The 25,070-nt window shown below is 48.2% G+C and overlaps 1 protein-coding gene and 1 non-coding gene across 2 annotated transcripts in view; one reads left to right on the top strand and one right to left on the bottom strand.

The window, feature by feature from the left end:
- Positions 1–25,070, top strand: part of LOC120381569 (gastrula zinc finger protein XlCGF7.1-like) — a 64,488-nt gene that overhangs the window by 4,670 nt on the left and 34,748 nt on the right. The window contains exon 2 of the mRNA XM_039499738.1: positions 817–1,642. Coding sequence (XP_039355672.1) covers positions 817–1,642 — 826 coding nt within the window. The remainder of the gene's footprint in view (positions 1–816; positions 1,643–25,070) is intronic.
- On the bottom strand, positions 7,575–7,646 carry TRNAT-UGU. The gene has a single exon. It is a non-coding gene; the product is annotated as a tRNA-Thr (tRNA).

Genomic DNA, 25,070 nt, shown 5'->3' with positions numbered 1-25,070 from the left:
GATCGTAGCTTAAAACCATGGAATATTCTTTGTAACAAGTATCCCACAAATTCCACCGACCTCCCTTGTTTTCTTTGTCTGGCATAGGGTTTCTAAATTCCAAACCTGATGTGGTCTCCCAGCTGGAACGAGGGGAAGAGCCGTGGGTCCAGGACCTCCAGGGTTCTGAGAAAGAAGTGCTTCCAAGAGCTGCCTGCACAGGTGAGGACTTAGTTAAAGCAAGTCAAAACTGTCCGTGAATACAGGAAACATTTGGGATGCCCTACAAAGACTTTGTGAGCTCTCCAAGTTCAGGATTGTTCCCTGCAGATGTGGAATAATTAGGCAGATGTCACTCATGGCTTCCCACCTATCCTGACTAACAACTGGCAGCAGATCCCTGCCTGATCCCACTTTCCCCCCTCCATGTTCTGGTGAAATGCAGACCAAAACTGATCCCTTCCTCTCTCTTCTGGGGAAAATCAGCTCCTGATAGGTTTGATCTCTCCTGCACATATTTTGGTTTGTTCATCCCTTTTAAAATTCCTGTCTCTGAGATTTCCTTTCTCTCAGGCACAGGGAGTGACCTATGTCTGGATTCTCTCTGTCTCCCATCAGGTGATAGCATGGTGCGTGAGAATGAGGAGCAGAAACCCCAGCAGGAAGATGCTGAACAAGGAGCACCACATGGGACGTTATCAGAAAAACCCAAAGGGAATGTTTCCAGGAGTTGTGCACTCCGAGAAACAGTAAAAGCCTCTGAGACTCAGCAGAGGCCAGAGGAGAACTTCAGTAGCCTCTCAGCCCTTATTACACATGAGAGAATCAACTTGGAAGAGACACACTACAAATGCCACGAGTGTGGGGAAAGCTTCAGTCGGCGCTCAAGCCTTATCACACATCAGAGAATCCACACAGGAGAGAAGCCCTACACATGCTCTGAGTGCGGGAAAAGCTTTAGTCGGCGCTCAAACCTTGTCACACATCAGAGAATCCACACAGGGGAGATGCCCTACACGTGCTCTGAGTGCGGGAAAAGCTTCAGTTGGCGCTCAAACCTTATCACGCATCAGAGAATCCACACAGGGGAGACGCCCTTCACGTGCGCTGAGTGTGGGAAAAGCTTCAGTCTGCGCTCAATCCTTACCACGCATCAGAGAATCCACACAGGGGAGACGCCCTACACGTGCTCTGAGTGCGGGAAAAGCTTCAGTCGGCGCTCACACCTTATCACACATCAGAGAATCCACACAGGAGAGCAGCCGTACACGTGCGCTGAGTGCGGGAAAAGCTTCAGTCTGCGCTCAATCCTTATCACACATCAGAGAATCCACACAGGGGAGATGCCCTACACGTGCGCTGAGTGTGGGAAAAGCTTCAGTCTGCGCTCAATCCTTATCACACATCAGAGAATCCACACAGGGGAGATGCCCTACACGTGCGCTGAGTGTGGGAAAAGCTTCAGTCGGCGCTCTGCCCTTATCAGACATCAGAGAATCCACACAGGAGAGCAGCCCTACACGTGTGCTGAGTGCGGGAAAGCTTCAGTCGGCGCTCAAACCTTATCACACATCAGAGAATCCACACAGGAGAGACGCCGTACACATGCTCTGAGTGCAGGAAATGCTTCAGTCAGCGCTCAAGCCTTGTCACACATCAGAGAATCCACACATGAGAGACGCCCTACACATGCTCTGAGTGCGGGAAAAGTTTCATTGAGCACTCAGACTTTGTCAGACATCGTAGAATCCACAGTGGAGAGAGACCCTACACATGCTCTGCATTTGGGAAAAGCTTCAATCAGATGTCATTCCCTATTAGATATCAGAAAATCCAAATCGGAGAGAACTGTAAGAAATGCCTTTATTAGGGCTTCCCAAAGATTTGTTTTTTAAAAAATCAGATTTGCTAATTCCAATATAGTGATCTTTGCACCATCTTCACTGTGGTCTCTCGGCTCTGCCAGATGAGTTGCCTGCTTCTGCCTTTTGCAGCTCACCCTTCTTTGGGGTCAGTCCTGTGATCTTTTCTATCAGCTCCTTCCCTTTTGACTTGTAGGCGTGTGTCCCTCCAGCCAGGAATTTCATCAGCTCCAGGTGGGGGAGAGAGGGTTGATGCCAACAAGCTACCCTGAGGCAAAAGTTACCTGTGCCTTACATCCACTAGGACTGTACATGGAATTGGGTGCTCAAGTTAGTGATTTTGGTGTAAAAAGACAAGTATAGTTGTAGAGCAGAAGCAGCCCAGGGAGTGAACCTATATTATGGGAGTAAGTAAATAACTTTTCCTTATCTACTTTCTCCACATCACTCATGATTTTATATACCTCTATCATATTCCCTCTTAGTCTCCTCTTTTCCAAGCTGAAAAGCCCTAGCCTCTTTAATCTCTCCTCATATGGGACCCGTTCCAAACCCCTAATCATTTTAATTGCCCTTCTCTGAACCTTTTCTAATGCCAGTATATCTTTTTGAGATGAGGAGACCACATCTGTACATAGAATTCAAGATGTGGGCATACCATGGAGTTATATAAGGGTAATAATATAGTCAGTCTTATTCTCTATCCCCTTTTTAATGATTCCTAACATCCTGTTTGCTTTTTTGACCGCCTCTGCACACTGCGTGGGCATCTTCAGAGAACTATCCATGACGACTCCAAGATCTTTTTCCTGATTTGTTGTAACTAAATTACTCCCAATCATATTTTATGTATAATTGGAGTTATTTTTTCCAATATGCATTACTTTACATTTATCCACATTAAATTTCATGTGCCATTTGTTGCCCAATCACTTAGTTTTGTGAGATCTTTATTAAGTTCTTCACAGTCTGCTTTGGTCTTAACTATCTTGAGCAGTTTAGTATCATCTGCAAACTTTGCCACCTCACTTTTTACCCCTTTCTCCAGATCGTTTATGAATAAGGTGAATAGGATTGGTCCTAGGACTGACCCTTGGGGAACACCACTAGTTACCCCTCTCCATTCTGAGAATTTACCATTAATTCCTACCCTTTGTTCCCTGTCTTTTAACCAGTTCTCAATCCTTGAAAGGACCTTCCCTTTTATCCCATGACAGCTTAATTTATGTAAGAGCCTTTGGCGAGGGACCTTGTCAAAGGCTTTCTGGAAATCTAAGTACACTATGTCCACTGGATCCCCCTTGTCCACATGTTTGTTGACCCTCTCAAAGAACTCTAATAGATTAGTAAGACATGATTTCCCTTTACGGAAACTGTGTTGACTTTTGCCCAACAATTTATGTTCTTCTATGTGTCTGACAATTTTATTCTTTACTATTGTTTCAACTAATTTGCCCGGTACCGATGTTAGACTTACTGGTCTGTAATTGCCGGGATCACCTCTAGAGCCCTTTTTAAATATTGGCGTTACATTAGCTAACTTCCAGTCATTGGGTACCGAAGCTGATTCAAAGGACAGATTACAAACCATAGTTAATAGTTCCGCAACTTCACATTTGAGTTCTTTCAGAACTCTTGGGTGAATGCCATCTGGTCCTGCTGACGTGTTAATGTTGAGTTTATCAATTAATTCCAAAACCTCCTCTAGTGACACTTCAGTCTGTGACAGTTCCTCAGATTTGTCACCTACAATTTGGCAATGTTTATGCTCCTTTCTAGGATTTGACTTCCACTTTTTAAAGGAAGTCTTTTTGTCTCTCACTGCTTCTTTTACATGGTTGTTAAGCCCCGGTGGCTCTTTTTTAGTTCTTTTACTGTGTTTCTTAAATTGGGGTATACATTTAAGTTGGGCCTCTATTATGGTGTCGTTAAAGTGTCCATGCAGCTTACAGGAATTTCACTTTAGTCACTGTACCTTTTAAATTCTGTTTAACTAACCCCCCTCATTTTTGTATAGTTCTCCTTTTTGAAATCAAATGCCACAGTGTTGGGCTGTTGAGATGTTCTTCCCACCACAGAGATGTTAAATGTTATTATATTATGCCATTTATTTCGAGCAACTGCAGTTATTCGGAGAGTACAGACAGGCAGAGTTTCCCCTCGAGGTAGGTCTCGGTTAGATAAACAATTAAGGCAAGCATTTATACCTTTGCGACGTACAGTAAGGAGCAACAACTGCATTTGTTTGTACATATTCCTTTCTGATAGCTTACTTCTCTCAGCAATTTCTGCTACAATCTGCATTCTATTCTTATCTAACACAAGGTCGAAAACCAGCGTCTCTTACAGTTCTTTTCTGCTCGCCCACGCCCTGCTTGGAAGTCTCCCGTTATTAGCTGTTAGTTAGCCTGGTAAATATCAAGTCCCTGAGAAAACACAGTTATATGAAGCAAAACAAAATCACAAACAGAAATGTCATTGGAAATTCAAAAATTAAAAAGGAAAATGCAATTCCCATCACTTCATTGTATCTGGGCCATTCCTGTATCGAGAGTACCCGCTAAGGACCCTGTGTGCTTATGGGAAACCTGGAGGAACTCATAGCAGAGCCTGAACATGAAACTCAACTGCTCCCAGGTGCCGCAGTAAAACCCTTTCCCTGCTGTGATGTTGATGATTTTATGAAAATATGCTAATGAGTGTGAATATAATGTAACTGGAACATGCTTCATGCATAAGGTCTCTTGTGCAGTGTCATTACAAAGCTTATTATCTACTGTGTGTGTTCAGCCTATTTGTATGAACCGATCATTCCTGTATCTGAAGCTAGAAATATGAACTATAACTCTGAGGTCCTGTTGTAATGATGCAAAGTGTGGGCCATTAATAGTGGTTTGGACTCCTGATGGCTCCCATTAACCAGGACAATTGACTGGAGATGGCTCTGTCCTGCACCATCTGTGAGTCAGGCCAGGAACAATGAAGGCTTGGGGTCTCACAGGGCATGTGACCATGTCACCTGGTACAGGAATCCATCTTAAACCTGGGGCTTTTCCCCAGGAGAGAGACAAAAGATTCCTGCCTTTTACCAAAGCTGTATAAGGGGTGGAACAGAACAAAGGTGGCTGCAGTCATGAGCCAGCCCCTAGCTACCACCTGAGCTGGAACCAGGACTATACCAGGTGAAAAGATTGGGCCCAGACACGAAAGAACTCGCGTCTGCAAAAGAACCTTATAGGAAAGTCGCTGCGGTGAGATTTTATCTGTATTGAGTTTCATACTGTATTAGTCTTAGACTTGCATGTTTTTGTTTTATTTTGCTCTATGGAGAATACAAACTCCACAGAGAAGGAAAAGTTAATGCCTTAGAAAAATCTGTGTGTGTTAGAGTGTCTAGGAACCACTCTCCTATAGCTTCTTTTCTCTAATTTCCTTTAGAAAATCTGAAGCAGGGAGCAGAAAACCATTGTCTTTTCTGAGGTGTAAGCTCAGGACCTACTGAGTATGAGACTGACATGCTGCCAACTGTGCTAAGAAGGCCCAGGAAAATGTTTAGGCTCAGTACATATAGGATCCTTCTACAGCAGTGACTGGAGCAGGGAAGGAGCTGGAAGAAGCAGAGAGATCTGGTGCCCACAGACCTGTCCTGGCCTCTTTCTCAGCAGCAAAGAAATCAATTTGCCCTTCCAGTGAACAATCTACTGGAACTAATGGCAGCACAGGGGGGATGTTTCTAAAGTATGCACCCACCTCTACATTTTAGAACTTACTCTCCTTTTTCTAGTATAGCACTTTCTATATGAACTGGCAAAACAAACTACACAGGTAAGAGAAACAAGGGCTTGAGAGAAAGCTTGAACTCATAACCCCAACAGATGGCCCCTCTGCACTAACCAGTTGCACCCCTGAAGATGTTTTTTAAACACATTTGGGAAGCAGGCAGTTATCAGTCTCTGTGGTTCACACCTTTGCCTGGTAATTGAAAGGCTGCTGGTTCAAACTTAACTCAAGATGTGGCTTTTCAGCGATGAGACTCCAGTACATTTTAACAGGAAGAAAATCTCCTCTATTCTGGCTTTGCCCCATTAGACTCCTTCTGCCCATCTTCTCCCCCTCCCCCAGTCTCTTTCCTGCCCCACTGGGGCCATGCAGAGAGGAGCCCCAGTCAGTCTCTGTCACAGAGAGTCTGTATCCCATAAAGGGAGGGAGGGGTCTCTCTAAAACACTGATAATGGGGAGGGGAGTGGTGTGCGTGGTTAGTGGGAGACAGGATGGAGAACTAACAGTGGGGCACAGAGAGATTCCCCCAGATTTGGGAGATCCCCTGCTTCCCCCCATCAGCCAGCTGTGAGAAGAACAACTGTTGGGGTGGAGGGTCTCCACATGCTGCCCCCGCCCCAACTGCCAACTGTGGCAATGGGAGCTGCGGGGGTGGAGTCTGTGGGTAGCAGTGTGCAGAGACGCCCCCGGCCTTCCAGCTTAGGGGCTGCGGGTTGCTTTCAGGAGATGCCCGAGGTAAATGCTGCACCCCTCACCCTCTCCTGCAACCCCAACCCCCTGCCCCAGCCCAGACCCCACACCTGCACCCAAACTCCCTCCAAGAGCCTGCCCCCCCCACCCACACCAGCACCCCAACCTCTGACTGCCACCCCTGTCAGCCCAATCTTCTGCTGATGCACCTCAGCCCACACCCGTGCAGGGTTTGAAGCTTTCATTGCTTAAATTCCAGGACACGGAGTGATTTCAGCTCCCCTTTGCTCAGAGGGAACCTTCACCCCACTCCTAACCAGGTTCTTGTCCATGGGATCACTGTAGGGGGGCTGGATCCCTCGGTGTCTTTTCTCTCTCTAGGACAGGCCAGCGTGCAATAACTGGGGGCATCTGAGCACCCAGGACCTTCTGTGGGGCTGCCATTCCCCTTCCCCTTCTGTGGTCCCATCTGTCATTGACTCCAGCCTTTTTTCTATCCATCGTCAGCACCATCTCAAGCCAGCAGCACTCGCCTCAAAAAGACAGAGTCCAGTGGCACCTTACAGACTAACAGACGTATTGGAGCATAAGCTTCCGTGGGTGAATCCCACTTCGTCAGGTGAATGTAGTGGAAATTTGCAGGGGCAGGTATAAGTATGCAGGCAAGAACCAGTCTAGAGATAACAAGGTACTTCAATCAGGGAGGATGAGACCCTCTTCTAGCAGTTGAGGTGTGATCACCAAGGGAGGAGAAACTGCTTTTGTAGTTGGCTAGCCAGTCATAGAATTCCCACTCCATTCATCTGACGAAGTGGGGATTCACCCACGAAAGCTCATGCTCCAATACGTCTGTTAGTCTAGAAGGTGCCACAGGACTCTGTCGCCTTTTACAGATCCAGACTAACACGGCTACCCCTCTGATACTCAAAAAGACAGTGTCCCCTGCTGGGAGTAAATCATTGACCGCTCTCCTCCCTGAGCACTGACTGCCCCTCTGTTTCCTTGCCTCTCAGTCTGTGCAGATGGGACCTTTCCCTCCAGTGCTGGAGGATTCGCCCTTCTCATCTACCATTGTCCCAAGCAGCACAGCGGGTGGGAATCTTAAACGTACCAAGGTGACTTAGGAGCAGAAACACTCCCCTGCAGATCTTCCATGCAATTGTCACTTGCCCTTCACTGAGCAGGACTGAAACTGGTGCAGGGAGACTGGTGAGCCACATCCCCTCTGGGCATGAGGAAAGCAGCAGGGTGAAAAAATGATCATGAAGATGCTGGGGATTGAACCCAGGGCCTCATACATACAAAGTATGTGCTCAACCACTGAGCTACATCCCCTAGCAGGTTGTGTTTGCTATGGGTTACACTCAGAGCCCTCCTGTTTCCAGAGCATCCAGTGACCTATAAGCTTCACGAGAAGCCCATTCCCTCTCTGAGGACCAATCCTGCTCTCCTGGAGGTGACTTATTCATAGGGGTCACTTTTCAGCAGGGCCAGATTCTATGTGTGGGGCAGAGAGAGTGGGTGCCCTGGTCTCAGGGTGCAGAGATACACTCAGCCATCTCCCCTGCATTGGGTTGGGGGTGCGGCAATCCCCTGCTGCAAGGTCATAGTGGGGGATGCTGTGAGCAGCTCAACACCTCACCCTAGTGGCAGAAGTGGTGTGGGGAGCTCCAGGTGTTTCTAGGATCTGCTATTTCCACCTGCCTGCAAACTCTAGGTTTCCCCAGCACATTCACTGCGGTGCAATTGGGTCACTGTTTCCATGGCTGAACAGCAAAGAATCACTCCCAGTTTCCCTTCTATTGGCAGCAGGATTAGCCTGTGTCGGTGGTTAATGAGGTGGATCTAGTTGTAGATTGTTATTCGTTCCCCACCTTGACAATCCATACAGTCCCTTTCCCAGGCAGATTCCCAGCACCTCAGTGATCCCGGTAGCAGGGTTGGGTCCTGAGATTTTCAGGGTTCTTTTCCCCTCCACCTGGAGTGAACTCAGCTTTTTCCCCATCCCAGACAATCCATGAAATAACAACAGGGGCATAAAGAAAGAGGGGAGGGAACATCTCACGGCCAGGGCTGGATGTGCCCAGAGCCCCCTGCTTGTCCATTGTTTCCATGGAATTTGGCCCCCTGCTTTGCACAAGGGACAGAGAAAGATCTTGCTGTTCCTGTGTCTGTGCAAAGAAAATTGTGCTTCTGTATGAAAGAGAGGCGGGAAATGGCCCCATGATGGGGCAATAGCCTCAGGATTAAGAGCAAAGGACAATGATGGGAAGGTTCACAATTGACTCAGTAGTTGCATACAAAGGTGCACGTTTGGCAGTTACACTGGGAAATTCTGGCTCCTTCTCAGGCTCAGGTTAGCCACCCCGGTCTAGATGTAGAAGTGACAACATTTAAACTTGAGAGAGGGGCCAATTTCCCCATCATTTCACACTTTTACACCCAAACACGATGACTTTCTGAATGAACCCTCCTCCTTCAGCCAGAAGATCTTGGGGTGGATGTAGGAGTCACTGGGTAAAATTCTCTGGACTCTGTTCTGAATCAGGTCAGAGCAGAGGTACCTAGTGATCTAGTCTGGCTGTAAAATCTATAGATCAACACCATTAATATGAAATTAATCCTCAGAAACGGCTGTTCCCCACCCAGACCCCAGCAAAGGGCTCTCCAGGGAAGGGGGCTGTTAAGGAAGGAAAGAAGAAAGATGTCCTTCTCCTCTGGAGGAACTGGGCTCTGCGCTTTGGACAGAAAGGAGGGGAAGGAAATGGCCACACGATGGCAGCAGAACCTAAGAAATGAAACACAATAGGCTTATGTCCACACTGCAATGTAACACCCAGGGCTGCCCCATACCAGCTCAGGCTCCCAGGGCTTGGGCTGTGGGGTGGTAAATTTGCAGTGTAGACATCTCGGCTCAGGCTCAGTACCGGGCTCTGAGACCCCACAAGGCTGGGAGGAGTTTAGCAAGTAAAAAGGTAGAACGGCAGTGGAGTATTACCCTGGTCTCAATGGCATTTCTCCATCGGTCTGTCTGCTTTGGGGCAGGGACAATAACACGTCCTGCTGCTTTTGTTATTTCAAAGGGCGGTTTAGGATTTTCATTCTCACACATGGTTACACTCAACCCTCAGTGTAAACTAAATGAGCCGCCCATAGATTCTGGCAGCCACAATGAGGCATTTGGTGTGAGCTCAGACCTGCCCCTGTCCCAGAGGGTCGGGGTCATCTGTGAGGGGACTGGACCACTGACCTACCAGCTCCTAACTCCCAAACTTTCAGTAACTCTATCATCAGTGCCTGTGAGTGTAATTTAAACCATCAAAAGAGTCATAGTGGGCTAGACCATAGTCTGGACTTCGGGTCTGGAAAAGAGCTGGCACAATCCATAGACCAGGTTGTTATATAAAATGCACATGGATTTGAACCCTTCACATACAGTAATGGGAAAGTTCTTGGTTCAGGCTTGTAGCAATGATGGAATAAACTGCAGGTTCAAATCAAGTCTTTGGAGTACATCCCTCGCTGGGATGGGCCATTCAGTCCTTTGTCTGTAGAGCTTCAGTTTGTAGCAAAGTCCCTCCAGAGGTATGAAGCAGGATTGAAGACAAGATGGAGATGAGGTATCAGCCTTTTATAGTCTCTTGCCATGTGGTCTTTGCTTTCTTTGTCCCAAGGACACTCTATCCAGCACGTGGCATAGAAAAACCTTAGCGTTCTCTCCATAGGCAGGTCCCTGCATACCTTGCTGAGTCACAAGGCGTATCTGCCTTCTCTCAGTGGGTTGATTGTGTAGCTGATGGTCCTTAATGGGCCATCAAGCAGGCTAGGCAGAACTGACACCAACTTATCTGGGGTGTTCCCCGGAAGCAGAGCACAAGTTTGAAATAATGACAGAACAGAGCCAATACTTATAACATCAACTACAAAAATGATACACATCTAGAGATGGCATCATTATAATCAGCCAATCAGAACCTCTCCATAGACCCCTTACACGACAACCTTTCTACAATATTGGCTTCAAATATAGAACAGCGGTCGCAACGGTGATCTATACAGTTACAGATTATGTCAATAACGTCACAGGAGGTGACACGGCATCAGTGAGACTGATACTGGAATACTGCCTCCAGTTTTGGTGTCCTCAGTTGAAAAACATGTTGTGAAACTGGAGCTGGGGCAGCAAAGAGCCACCAAATGTCCTGAGGGCTGGAGAAAAATGTCTTCTAGTGAGCTATTGAAAGAGCTCAACCTGTTTAGCTTATCAAAAGAAGGTTGAAAGGTGACTTCATTGAAGTGTTGAAGTGCCTTCAGGGAGAGAAAATATTGGCTATTAAGGGGCTCTTTAATCTAGCAGAGAAAGGCATAACAAGACCCCGTGGCTGGAAGGTGAAAAGAGACAAATTCATATTTCAACTAAGGCAAAAGTATTCAACAGCGAGGATGATTCACCACAGGAACAAGCTACCAAGGAAAGTGGTGGATTCTCCATCTCTTGATGTCATTTAATGAAGACTAGATGCCTTTCTGGAATGTGTTTGCCCCAAAAGTAGCTCTTGTGTCCTACAGGAGGCCTGTGACATGCAAGGGGTCAGATTAGATGCTCTAATGGTCTCTTCTGGCCATAAAGTCGAGTAATTTCTGAAAAACTGAGTGTAGCATTGGGAGCAGCGTCTGATGTTTCCCTGTCTAGCCGGCTTGCTGCCTAGAACGAACGCTCCTTGAGTGGGGTGATCCACAGGGAGTAGCTCAAACCTGCAAAGTGCCTGGCCAGGGGCAGGACATTGGCACAGCAAGGGAGGGGTGTGGCAGTGACATCACAAAGGCCTTTGGCAGGACCTCAGCCTATTGGTCAAAGGTGGTGGGGAGGTGGTGACCTCACAGAGAGATGCTGACATCAGCCAGGCAGGACAGTGGCGAGCGGCCAGGGAAACCTCAGAGACCCCTGTGACTTTGCTTCAGCAAGTCTCCTTCTCCAGGTCTCTCTCTGAGGACTGAGAGAGTATTCGGGTTCATGGACGTGAGCGCCAGGAGGAACCTCTTTCGAGTTTTCTCCTTCCCTTGTAGTGATTTTACTATTAAACAGCCGTCCCTGTTTAGAAGGTAAGAGCCTCCTGGAGGTTTGAAACCTGTTCAGTCTGATCCATGTGGTGACAGTTGAATTCTAGGCATGGAAAACATGAGCTTAAGGAAGCAGAATTTTATTGTGCACCTGGGATTTTGTCCCTCAGAATCACTGGAGACATTAGGGTTTGTCCTTTTTGTTTCACCTTTTCCTCCATCCATCCCTCCCTCCTTTCTCTTCTTCTCTTGCTTCTTTGGTCCTTCCCCCGGTCCCCCCCCCACCCCCGGGGGGGGTTGGGGGGGGGGGGTGGGGCGGGGGGAGTGCTCTGCAGCTCCCACTGTGGGAGATCCATCCAAAAATGTGGGGCTGAAATAGTGCTCAGGCAGTCAGGGCCAGATTAACCTTTTGTGGGCCTCAGCACCAAACATATTTGTAGGCCCCTATATAGTCACTGTGGGCTCTGAGTGTGGGCCTGGTGGGGCAGTGCCATTGGTGCCTTAGCATACCCGCTACTGAACCTCAGAGACATTTTCATTTGATCACACACCTCTCCGTGACTATATGCATTGCCCTACACAGCAACCTCAGCCCCCAGGTTTTCTTATTGAGCTGTACACCCATGTGGGTTTACCAGTGTCCACAGTGAGCAGAACTTTCATAGTGATCAAGGAAACTCCCCAAATTTATCTCCTTCCTCATTCAGACCTTCTCTAGCCATGTCTCCAGTACCCCCCACGTCACCAGTCAACGCATGTGATCCTAGTCTCAGCTCAGAGTTCTAAAGCCAGCAGACACCTGATCAGTTCTGACAGATCCCCCCCTCAGCCCCCATCCTGCCATGTGAGCCAGCCACCTGCAAACACCATCTCCCCAAAGTCAGGACTTAGCCCTTGGGAATCTGAAGCCACCCGCCTCTCTCCATCTGCTCCCATCTACATGCTAGTCTGCTACCTGGTCACCACCACCTCTCCCCATACTTGTTTCCTTTCCACTTTGGACATGCTCCCAACCAGCTGGAAGCTCCCTCTGCCAGCCTGACCTGCTCCCTCTTTCCCTGCTCCCCCTGACATTCCTGTCCTACTGGTGACCTCTGTTCCTTGAGGTGAACTCCAGTGTCTTTAGCTGCTCTAGCTTAATGGCCCCAGTAGTCACAGAGCCACCTGCAGCTTCTCTGGCTACAGCCATGGGGCCAGTTCCCAGAGGCCAGCCTTAGCCAGCTGCAGCTACTAGCCGTAGGAGGGGTGGCAATGCCAGGGCTGAGCCTACTTGAACCTTGCAACAGCTGCACTAGGGATTCTAAAACCTCAGCCCTGGCCCTAGGCAGCTGCAGACTCTGGAGTTAGGCACTTCCCTCCTCTAGGCCATGGCTTTAAATACCTGCGATTCCCATCACCTGCAGCAGAGGCCACCAATTCCCATGCCCCCCTCAGCCAGCACCTAGTCGTGCAGAAAGTGCAGCCTGAGTGATTTTGGAGGCTGGGTGCCAGGAGGTTCCCGTCCCTGAGCAGCAGCTCTGCAACAAGCGCACATGCTTCCCAGTTAGGACATTAGCCGTTACTGACAAGGCTTGTCTGTGTTCTTTTTATCTCAGTGTTAGGTGTGAGAAGTATAAATTGTTTAATAGGTTCCATTAGTAGGTTAATAAGATGTTTATGAAGTAAATCACTGGCTTTAAAATAAGATCCAATCTGGAGCATATGAACTATTGACCCCTGGACTCCAGCTCTGAGAGGACTTGTTTACCATCAGGACAGGCTCAAACCAGTCCAAACCGGTTTTTCCGCCAAAACCAGCCCTCAGCGTTCCATCTCCTCAGCACTTTTCCCGCCACAGAAGTGATATAAGGACGTGCTCAGCGCCTGCGCGGGCCGTCCCCAGCGGGCCCTCCACGGTCGGGTCTTCCCAGTGCTCCCGAGCCGGAGAGCGTGAGCCCCCGGTCCCGCCGTGAGACTGAGGAACAGGAGGCCTGTCACCCCCATTCCTGCCGTCCTGCATCCCTGGTGTCCAGCCTCCCACGGAGCCCCAGTGAGAGACCCAGGGGGCACTGGGGCTGGGCAGGAAAGTGACTCTGCCCGGGAACCTGGGAGAAGCCTCAGAGCTGCCTCATCCCCAGTGGGATTTGGGGCAGAGACTGGGGCCTGGCAGGGATCCTGTGGAGTGGGGAGATGGGGGTGTCAGGCAGGGAGGAGAAGCCGGAGTTGCGGGGAAGGTCAGTGGGATGCGGGGGTGTTGAACTGTCTCTGGGCAGCCAGGAAATTCCCGGGGGGGGGGGGAGCGGGCGGGCGAAGGGGGGAGGGGAGTTAATTGGATCCTGTCCCTGTTTGTGCCACTTGCCTCTCGCCCCCGATACAAATTCTCTCTAGTTCTGCCCCTTTTCTCTCTCAGTGTCTCACACAGGGCTATAAAATCTGGGGCGATTTCCCCCTTTCCTCAATGATCAGCTCTCCCGTCTCCCCCGATTTCCCCCGTTCTCCCCATGAGTCTCAAACGTCAGTTTAAAATCTTCTCTAGTGAGGGGCATTTTCCCACCCGTTTGATCTGCAGCGATTTGTCCTTGTGTAGGTGGGAAATTGTTGCCCTGAGTCATTCCCCAGCACATGGCTGCCCCTGGCGTGGGGGTGGGATGGCTCAGTGGTTGGAGCACTGGCCTGCTAAACCCAGGGCTGGGAGCTGACTCCTTGCGGGGGCCATTTGGGGATTTAGTTGGGGACTGGCTCTGCTTTGAGCAGGGGGTTGGGCTAGACACCTCCTGAGGTCCCTTCAGCCCTGATCTTCTATGAGATGCGGGTCTCTGCCAGGGCAGGGAAGGGAGGCGCACGTGTCCCCCATGGGGACTGCCCAGACCCCCGTTTCCCAATCCCAGTTGTTGACCCCTAACTACCAACACAGTTGCCCCAAACCATCAGTTGCCGGTCACCTGTCCATGCCCCACTGCTGCCCCCTTCCTTTATCCAGGGACCTTCCAGCTCCCCCTCCCTTGCCCTTTTAATCAGCTCCTCAAAGGGCTCCCTGCTGCCCATGGGAATGGTGGGGGTGGGGGAACCATCACTTTGTGTTTATGTATTGGACAGTCGTATAAAATCCAGTCCAACAGTCCTGCTTTTCCACTAGTTCGTTAACAGCAATATAAAATCCCCTCAGATCTTGGTGTTTTTCTCTCATGTTATCAAATATGCAGTTTGTGACACATTTGCTTTGCAAATCTCAAAGATTCATATAAAATATCCTAAACATTTGCCCCACTGCTCTCTAGTTGTCTATTTCTAACTGAATATGCCCTGAGATTTTTCCCTGTCTCTCTAATTATAAAATACTAAGAAAATCTCAGATTTACACCTTTTCTCAGATTCTTGAACCTGGATATAAAATGTTTGCAAATGTTGGCCATTTCCTCTTTATTCATTTATCAGATATTCATTGGAAATACTCAGATTTTTCCTCCTATCAACAACTGATATAAAATCCCTCTGATTTTCCACTTGTCTCTCTATAATTTGCAAAATGGATCCAAAATCTCTCAAATTTCCACCCTTTCTCTTTCATTTCTGAATGTTGCTCTCAAAGCTCAGGTTTGCCTCTTTCTGTGTCATTATCAAATGTCAGTTAAAAATCCTCTCGGGTTTGGGGCTGTTCCCCATATTTCTAAATCCCAGCAACTTCTTCCTTTGAGGGAACCTGTTGCCCTGAGTTCTTCTCCATCCTGGATGTTGTAGGGGGTGAAATTGCCCAGAGATCATCCTTCCGGACTCCTTTGTGAATCATTTGGTCCCTCCTTTACCTCTGTTAAAATGTTTGCCAAAGAAAGAGACCAGCCACATATTTAATACCCATCAAGGCCAGAGGCCTCCCCCTGTTTGGGGATCAGTGGTTCCCAACCGGTAACAGAAGAGTTGGCTGGACCCTTTTCTTTTCTCCAGCTGGCACGGGATGAGGAGGTCACTCTGAGTGCAGTGTGAGTTGAGAAGTATCCCAAACCCCATGGCAAATGGCCTCGGTGAGGGGTTGCTTCCGCAGTGCTAAGATGCAGCCACCTCTGGGGTGGATCCATGGTGGCCATTATTTGCTAGTGACAGGCCATGGAAATTTCTTACCTATTTTGTCCCTCCAGGCCTTCCATACTCCTGTTCAAGAGACTTCCCCCAGGGCTCCCTCTGCCTGTGCGACTGGCCAGCAGGGGGCGGTGGTCACTTTCTATCCACTTCTCAGGCACTGTGAGGTAACAGTGTTGCTGGGTGGGGGGAGATAGCAGCTGAAGGGGATTGTGGTGGGGAGGCCTCTGGGTGGCTGGGCAGGGGTACCTAGTGAGGTGGGTGGGTTCTGGAGATTTGAGGTTTCAGGGGGGGGCTGTGATGTGCCCAGCCCTGAGGCTGTGGGTCCTGGAGGTGGGTATCACTGGGGGCCTGTTGGCTGCAGAACAGCCGGGGTGGGCGTCTCTTGGGGAGGCGGGACAGGGGGTTAGAGGGAGCCTGGTGCTGTGCCAGGGGCTCTGTCTGGGCTTCCCCCGCAGACTCCTGGGATCGCTGCCGTGCCCAGTGCACAGAGTGTGTGGGGGAGAATCCCCGGCGCTAGGCCAGGAGGTGCCCCTGTAAAGCATCAGGAGCCCGCAGGGGAGGAGGGGTGCCAGGCAAAGGGCAGGGCAGATCCTGCTGGAGGGCGGGGGGATCCTAGGCAGGCAATGAGGGACTGAGTTCCCAGTGGGGGTCCCTTTTGGGGGGGTCTCTGGCTGTTGTGGTCTCTTGGTGGGGGGAACCCTTTGGGATTCCCTACCTGGCAGTGAAGGTCTGGTGGGGGTTCTCTGGCCGGGGGGGCTCTGAGGGGCATCTGCGGGCCCGGGCTAGGGACGCGGGGGGCGGGGTCCCAGGGCGTCTCTGGGGGCGGGGGCGGGGGCTCTGGGGGCTGCTCCTGACCTCGCTTCTTCTCCCTAATTAGCTTATGCCAGAATCCTGGCTCCAAGCACTGCCCGACATTCCCCGGCCAGGCCCAGTCACTGTGATAACTTTCTAGCCACTAATCAAACACTGTGAGGTGAAATCATCGATTTTTGCTTTTCTCCCCTCTTGAAAACTGCAGGCACTTCCAGTTCCATTGCCCTAGATTGTCCAGTCCATTGTCCAGTCCTTGTCCTGGATCTGGGGGTGAGGAGGTGGGAAGGGGTCAGCACTGTCGCACAATGGTCTCTTCCACAGCGTTCTGGACTCATTCTTTCTGAACTCTGGTTTCATTGAGACCATTGTTAATCCAGAGTCACTGTATGGAAAGACAAGGAGTGACTCTGGATCGACAGTGGGGCAAATGAGATCAGCAATTCTCCCTGTGAGGAGGGGCTCTCATTAGCTGCTCTCCCCAGAGAGCTAAAGGAGGGAAGCTGCTCAAACGCTCTGTCCCTCTCTGCTCAGGATACTGGGGTTCAGCTTCCTGGGTCAGACGCTGCAGCCTCCATTGTGATCGGGGTGACCAGGCTTAGCAGCTGCTGCTCCCCCAGCGGGGTTCTGTGCTGGGAAGTGACCTGAATTAAAGCTGCTTCTCTGCCTGGCCCAGGGGATGACTTTCTCCAGCTGGTCCTAGCCCCCTAGGGCAGCCCTGGGCCCTGTTAATACTAAATTCTGAGCCAAGTCTCCAGGTAACTGAAAGACCTCAGGGAAAGTGCTGGGGACTGGCAAGAAAGTGACTCTGCACAAACAGCCCCTCCCTATTTCTCCTCCCATTAGCAATTGCCAGGAGAAAATCCAGCCCTGGGAGAGCAAAGCCCCCAGGAATGGGACTTTCCCAGTCAGAGGGGCAGGGAGAGAGGATAGGGGAAGGAGAGACTGAAAGGGGCAGTGGGAGAAATGAGGGGGGAGAGATTTCCGTCCAGACACATGTATTGCTGCATCCCTGGGCAGAACCACTTTCCAGTGAACAAAACAAGGATCAGACAGAGGAAAATCCCGTTCCTGACTCCATATTCCCCCTGCTGGGGTGTGGCTGCCGTGGGGTCAGTGTCTGAGGGAATCCCCCACAGTGACTCCTTTGGTTCTGCTCTTTTCTAGCCTTGTGTTCATAGACTTTGTTATGGGGTGAGGGGAGGAGAAGGAGATTAAAAATGTCTCTCTGGGCTTAGCCTGGCAGCAGGGGCCAGGTCTACATTGTAATAAACAGACTGAGCATTTCCCAGCATGGCAGGATCTAGGGTGTCTGTCTGCAGGGAAAGGGCCTGGGGGAATTCTGATGTGAAATTAACTAAAATCGGTTCTGAGATGCCCACAACTACCCTTCTCCCCCAGACAAGCTGCAGAATGACGTCCATGTTTTCCTCCAGCTCATCCCAGCCTGGCGTGGGACAGGGAAGAGAAATGGCTGCAGTGGAGCCAACTCAGGTAGAGATTATTGGGGGGTTGCTGGTGGGTTCCTGCTGGAGGAGAGGGAGAGCCAATACACCGGAGATGGGAAGGTTTGCACAGTCTGGTTTGGAGGTTGGAGCGGGGCAGGAAATGCACAGGGTGGAGAAAGGAGGAGGCCAGGGTGTGGCAAACCTGCTGGGAGTTATTTAATAAGTGGCCTAGATTCTAGGAACAGACCCAGAAGGTTCGGAGGTGGAAATGCCCTAATTTGTGAAGAAAGAAAATAGCCCACCTACATGGAGCTAGTCAAACTGACCAGACTCCCAGTGCTGGAGCCTGAGCTCACTAACCAGCGGCTGCTGTGAGATATGAAGGGGGCACCCATGAGTCAGGCTTATTGGAGCTGCCTCTCCCTTCATATCCCGCTTCTCACAAGGAGGAGGCTACTGGGCTTCCTACCAGGGAGCTCTCCCTGGACCCTGCTAGGGGCTCCATCTCCTGTATCAGTCGGTGGCCAGTAGGTGTGTGATGGATCTGCTGGGAGAGACAAGAGGCTCTCTCTTCATCCCCTCACCCTGGTATTTGCTGGATACTCTGAGCGGGGTGGGGGTTGGACTCTGTTGAGTGGGATCCACCTAGAGCTTCCATTTGATTGGCTCCTCTCTGCCACAAATAGTGGGGCTGTGAGTGGGAAAGAGGTCCTGAGTGTTGGACTCTTGCTCTTTCAGGGGCCGGTGACCTTCGAGGAGGTGGCTGTGCATTTCACCAGGGAAGAGTGGGCTCTGCTGGACCCCACTCAGAGAGCCCTGTACTGAGATGTCATGCAGGAGAACTATGAGACTGTGACCTCGCTGGGTAAGGGTTCCTGTCCCCTTGGATCTTGGAAGGGGAAAATGAAGAGAAAAGGTTCACGCCAGCCCCATGATGCCACCTCTACTCTGTCCTTTTTCAGCATCACCCCAATATGCCAGTGACACACACACACTACCAGAGACCCTCCCTTGCTGCAGAACACTTTGGGAACAGAGCACAGGAGCCGTATCGCACAGTGTCAAATAGCTCCTGTTTGCTCCAAGTGAAACTGGGGATTAGGTCTGGCATAACTGTTCCATACCCTAATCATTTTGTTGCCCTTTTCTGAACCTTTTCCAATTCCAATATATCTTTTTTTGAGATGGGGCGACAACATCTTCATGCAGTATTCAAGATGTGGGTCTATCATGGATTTATTTGCTGTTTTTACAAATATGATATATGATATATTCTGTCGTATCTATCCCTTTCTTAACTATTTCCAACATTGCTTGCATCATATTTTGCAATATATTCCAAATAAGGTAATTAACGTGCAACATATGTGTCGTTGTTTGGGGTTTTAAGCTTTAAAAGGCTTGTGTGATTTTTAGCTCAGGGGACAGTATTCCAATAGCTGTCGCCCCCTGCGCACTTTTAACTAAGAAAAGAGCCTCAGGCTGAGCTGATTCAAAATCAATCGTGTGGTTGTTTTCCACAAAAGCTTCAAGCGGTCCCTGTGATGGAATGTAAATGTCTTCTTCACACCTTCCCCCTGCAGGAGAATGGCTGTTTGACCAGCTGTTTGCCTTGCTGTCTCTGAGGAACTGGTCTGTGGGTGTTCCCCAGAATTGTAAAATTTTCAGTAATCTCATACTGTAAAATCTCATAACTTTACATACAGTGTTACTACACATTTTAACAGGAGGATAATATTCAGTAGATTATGCGTTTTCAAATGATACCTCACAAGCCATACTGTGTACAAAATTGATCATAATTTTCTAGAAGAGTGAACACGGGGTATAGACTGACACAGTGTCTGTGTGTGTGTTTCCAGCAGATATGTGGGTATTTCAATCCCTTATAAGCATAGTGTTCGGCATCTTCAAGGCCCTGAGGAACTGGTCCTGGGAATTCACTGGTTTACCAAGTGTGACACTGTATGGAATTGTGAGACACTTTGGTATTAATAATAAAATAATAATATAATCTGATAAAATTGCAATGAATCATGCTAGATATGCCATGTAAGGTGTCAGTAAAAATGTTATGATTTGCCAAGTATTTCTATGTTTGTATCACCTTTGTATTGTGAGTTATAGAGTTATAGATATGTAGGGTATATCTGTATTTCCAGACTTGTGCAGTGTTTCTGGGTGACACCCCCAGACATATTGGCATCAACACTGCCTAGCCTGTTTGATGGCCCATTGAGGGTCATCAGCTGTACAATGAGCCCATGGAAAGGACCAAGGGGATACACCTATTGAGTCAGCAAGACATGCCGGGGTATGCCTGTCTACTGAGAACTCCAAGGCTTTTCCATGCCATGTGCTGTGAATCTTGTGTTTGGAACACAGGAAGTACAGGCCACATGGCAAAAGGAATATAAAGGGCAACTGCATCATCTCCATTTTGTCTTCAATCCCCCTTCCTGCCTCTGGAGCAACTTCTCTACAAACTGAACCCTGGAACAAAGGACTGAATGACCCATACAAACTGTGGATGTGTTCAGACGGACTTTCAAGCCAGCAACTCACCAATACTGCTAAGAACCTGATATATCCATTTTGGAATGTATCTGACTGCTTTCCCATTTAACTTCTTTCTGTCTTTCTTTCGTTTAAACCTTTAGTTTAGATGCTAAAGGATTGTCTGGAAGGATGGAATTTTGGGTAATATCCAAACCTATACTGACCTGGTGATGTGGCTGACCCTTTGGGGTCAGAGGAACACTTTGTTTATGTGAGCAGAGTTTTAAATAACCTCTCACTGTACTGGACCTAGTTGCTGATTAGGAGCCAGAGAACAGGGATGGAATAAAGGGGCCATGTGATTTCTTTTTCAGCTTCTCGATAACCCGTGTGGGGATCAGAAGCACAGTTGACTGGTCGGTGAGTTTAACTTCAGTGTTAACCAGCAGTTTTGGGAGCATCTGCTCTCCCTTTTCAGCCTGTCCTAACTTTGGCATTTTCAGTGAGAACTGCCCTAGCCCACCAGGTCACACTAAGCACTGAAGTTAAATGAATAGAATGTTTTTTTTATGACCAAGTCTTATGAAATCAACTGAACTCCTTTGTTTTCTTTCATCTGAGCAGGGTTTCTAGTTTTCCAGCGTGATGTGATCTCCCAGCTGGAACAAGGGGAAGAGCCATGGGTCCCAGACCTCCAGGGTTCAGAGGAAAGAGAGATCCTGAGATCTCCCTGCACAGGTGAGGAAACATTAAACCACCTCAGAATCTGTAAGTGCCTGAAGGAAACATCTGGAATGCCCAACAAAGCCCTTGGGGAGGTCTCTCAGTTCATTATTGTCCCTTGCAGGGGTCATATCCTCAGGGTAAATATAGCTCATGGCTTCCTATAGATCCTAGCAGACACCAGGCAGTAGCTTCCTCCCTTCCCCCTGCGTATTTGGATGGGATGTGAAGGCTGAATTCATCCCCCTCCTCTCTCCTATTTGGGGGAAGAGTTTGGGGGAGTTCAGCTCCTGATTTTTATTTGACCTGTCTTCAGCACTTGTTTTTGTTTGGTCTTCCCCTTTCCATCCCTGTTTGAGGTTTCTGTCTCTGTCACAGCAGGTGATGCAATGGCATGTGAGAAGAGGCAGAATTCTCAGCCTGAAAATGTTGAGCCAGTGGGTAAAAACAGAGCATTATCGCAAAGATCGAAAAGGAATGTGTCCAGGAGTCATGAGCAGGGAAAGTCCTGGGAGATTCAGCACAGACCAAAAACAGATCAAGGAAACCAGCCAGGAAAGAAAGTGGATAAATTTATTTCCTGTTGGGAACTCGGAAGGTCCTCATGGAAACCACAACACAGCAGGATATCCTCAGGCGAAAGAGAAAAAATACATGCAGTGAGTGTGGAAAAACCTTCTCTCACAGCTCAGCCCTTTCTGTACATCAGAGAATCCACACAGGGGACAGGCCCTATGAATGCAGTGAGTGTGGGAAAACCTTCAATAGCAGCTCACACCTTATTAGGCATCAAACAATCCACAGAGGAGAGGCTCTATGAATGCCGTGAGTGTGGGAAATGCTTCATTAGCAGCTCAAACCTTTCTCAACATCAGAGAATCCACACAGGGGACAGGCCCTATGAATGCCGTGAGTGTGAAATGCTTCATTAGCAGCTCAAACCTTTCTCAACATCAGAGAATCCACACAGGGACCAGGCCCTATTAATGCAGTGAGTGTTGTAAAACCTTCTCTCACAGCTCATCCCTTTCTGTACATCAGAGAATCCACACAGGGGAGAGGCCTTATGAATGCAGTGAGTGTGGGAAAAGCTTCACTAGCAGCTCACACCTTTCTAAACATCAGAGAATACACACAGGAAAGGCCCTATGAATGCCGTGAGTGTGGGGAAAACCTTCTCTCTCACAGCTCAGCCCTTTCTTTACATCAGAGAATCCACACAGGGACAGGCCCTATGAATGCACTGAGTGTGGGAAAACCTTCAATCATGATTCGCACCTTATGTAGGCATCAAACAATCCACAGAGGAGAGAGGCTCTATGAATGCCAGTGAGTGTGGGAAAACACTTCACTCTCAGATCAGGGCTTTCTAAACATCAGATGAATCCACACACCAGGGAAAGGCCTATGAATGCAGAGAGAATGTGGGAAAACCTTCTCTTGACACTCAGCCCATATTAGCCATGGAAGAGAGAATCTGCAAGGGGGCAGTGAACACGATAAAACCTCTAGGGCTATCAATTTTTTTTTTTTCTTTAATACTTTCTTTTCCTGATTCCTGCACATAGTAACTTTTAAATCTGTTTGAACTGTTTGCGAGCTCTGTTATCCCTCAGCTTGGCCAGATGGAGTGGCCCATTTATGCGTTTGTAGTTCGCCCTCTTTTGAGATGGACCTATTTGTCCCCTTTTCTATTGTCCCACAAGTAACTGGAGTGTGCTCCTTCCTATGAGGAACCAGGGAGCATCACATTTATACCATTTCTCCTATTGCAAAGTTATTGTTAGAGTCACCAGTGATACAGATTGTATCCTTGTCAGTTCTCACGTTGATCTGGGTTGTGCTGAAGAGCAGTTATGTTGGGAATTTTTCAAATTATATGTAAATGAAGAGGAGCAGGGGCAGGAAAATGAAGTATAATTTTCAGCTTCTGTGACACTGGAAGGAGATGGGGTGACTCAGTGAGATTCCCTCCTTCCCTTCACTGCAGAACTGTTACCTTTTGCCTGGAGCCAGGTAGAGTTTATCTTCGTCATTCTATCCATCCACTTCTCAAAGTGTCATGTGATGAAGCATTCTCCGTTCATCTGTGCTTGGCAGAGATGATGTTTTGACTTGCTTTAATCCTATATCAGAGTTGCTATGACTGGAGATGAAAGTGTCAAAGAAGACCTGGGAGGGAATTCAAATGGATCCCAAATACAGTGTGATCATTTAGAGTTTAAATTCCAGGTTCCATCTATTACATAAAGAAGCCACTTCTGGCAAGAGGGCTGTTTTTCCCTCATTATGGGCATGCTGGGATACTAAAAAAATTTGTAAATAACATAACTGACTATTGAGACAGGGATGAGGGAAGCAGGTTTGAATGGATCAGGGAGGACAATGTGGTGGGAAAATCTCTTGTCCCGACTCTGAATAATCAGATGTAACCTGCTCTGGAGATTTCCACTTGACACTTTCTTTTGTCATGTGCATTGTCTACTTCTGTGATGTGGGTTTTCTATCTTTCCTGAAGGCTGTTTGGTCACCCAATTGGATATTAGTTCCAGTTTGATAGGATGTAGCTCAGATTTATTGAAGAATTCTAAGATGTAATGACCTTTGCTAAGGTCCTCATTTATGATTTCAGCTTTGCTTTTTCCCCATCCCTCCATGATGATATGGAGAGAAAGTTGGAAGATGCAGTTCTACTGGGCAACAGAGGAGAGAACTTCTACTTAATTTGATTGGACAGGCTAACAAAAGAAACAGCAGTAGTGATTTAAAATCTCTCACTCAGGAAATGGTGAACAACAGCAGAACCCCAACTAACTGAAGGAAGTGCATCTGATCACAGTGTATTTCAGTTGTTTAAGGCAATATTGTCTCCAATGATCTGGGAAGAGAATTCCATGGTAAGTGGTTTTGAACTAGGCAAAATGCCCGTGTGTGTTTGGTTCCCAGAGCATTTGTAATCTCCAGGCCCTACAGAAGATCCCTCTCCTAGCAAATCCTATGCTATAGGGAAATGCAGCCTTTCATGCACACAGATGTTGAGGAAATAGAAGTGGAGTTTTTGGTTGAATTTATCCTTTGTAGGCGCTAAAGATGTGTATAAAATGAAACCAGTGTTGAAAATGTAATAGCTTCAGAAAAATAGCCATGTTTGGAATTAGGAATCTCCAGCTCTGGTAATCTAACTGAGATTCTGATCCCAGGCCTGTATCCAGTCCTTCCCTGGACCTGTGCCACCAAATTAAAGTAGAAAAGCTGGGCATGTTTCAGTGTAAGGCACTTCCTCATTAACATTGCTGAGATTTTAAGTGGTTTTGTAAAGTATTCTTCAGAGAAGTGTAAATTTACCCTATCCAAAACCAAGGATTTGGAAAGAGCTGAGGTTGAGCAGTCCACACCCAGTTCTTTGGTTTCCACCCAGCAAAGGAAACTATGGTGACCCAAGGAAAATGGTTTGTACAACTCCACTTCCTCGTTCAGTGTCACTGATTACACTTCCAAAGTATGCCAGGGTTAGATTGAGAACAGTCATCCTTCACCTCTGTTTGGATGCAAAGAGAGAGTGCTTCATAGGACAGTCCTTCCTGTGGATCCCAAACTGGCTGCCCTGGTTGGGTAACAAATGGGCGACTTTCAGGCTGTAGAAAATGATGGTAACCTAATGAGGCAACGTATTTGTCAGCCTGCAATTTCAGACTTCCAGTATACTGCGCATGTTGAGTCCTTGATTCTATGGTTTTTGTGTCTGACCAGCTGTGGCTACACAGATTAAGTTGATGTTGGCACAGCTGCACCAATGTAGCTGTGCTGCTCTAGCACTGCTATAACAGATGCCTCAAGCCAATGAGAGAGATTTCTCCCATCAGACTTGATTAGTCTCAGCCCCAGCAAGCGCGCGGTGGCTATGTTGGCAGGAGAAGCTCCTCCTGCTCATGTAGCACTATCTACACAGAGGGTTGGAGGGCTGTGTAACTCACGTTGCTCAGCTGTGTGGATTTTTCACAATTTCTAAGCAATATTGTTATCCTGATAAATGTCTTTAGTGTAGACTAGGCCTTGAGTTTTCTCTTGTGTTTTTATGTATTTACATTACTTCTCTACCTCCTCCTACTTTGAAAGATTAAAAAGTGCTTGGAAAAGAGGTATTTTCTCCATGATGCAAACA

The sequence above is a fragment of the Mauremys reevesii genome, linkage group 14 (genome assembly GCF_016161935.1).
Source record: "Mauremys reevesii isolate NIE-2019 linkage group 14, ASM1616193v1, whole genome shotgun sequence".
NCBI classification, from domain to species: domain Eukaryota; kingdom Metazoa; phylum Chordata; order Testudines; family Geoemydidae; genus Mauremys; species Mauremys reevesii.
The sequence above is the reverse complement of the archived record's forward strand: the minus strand, read 5'-3'. Positions and strand labels throughout refer to the sequence as shown.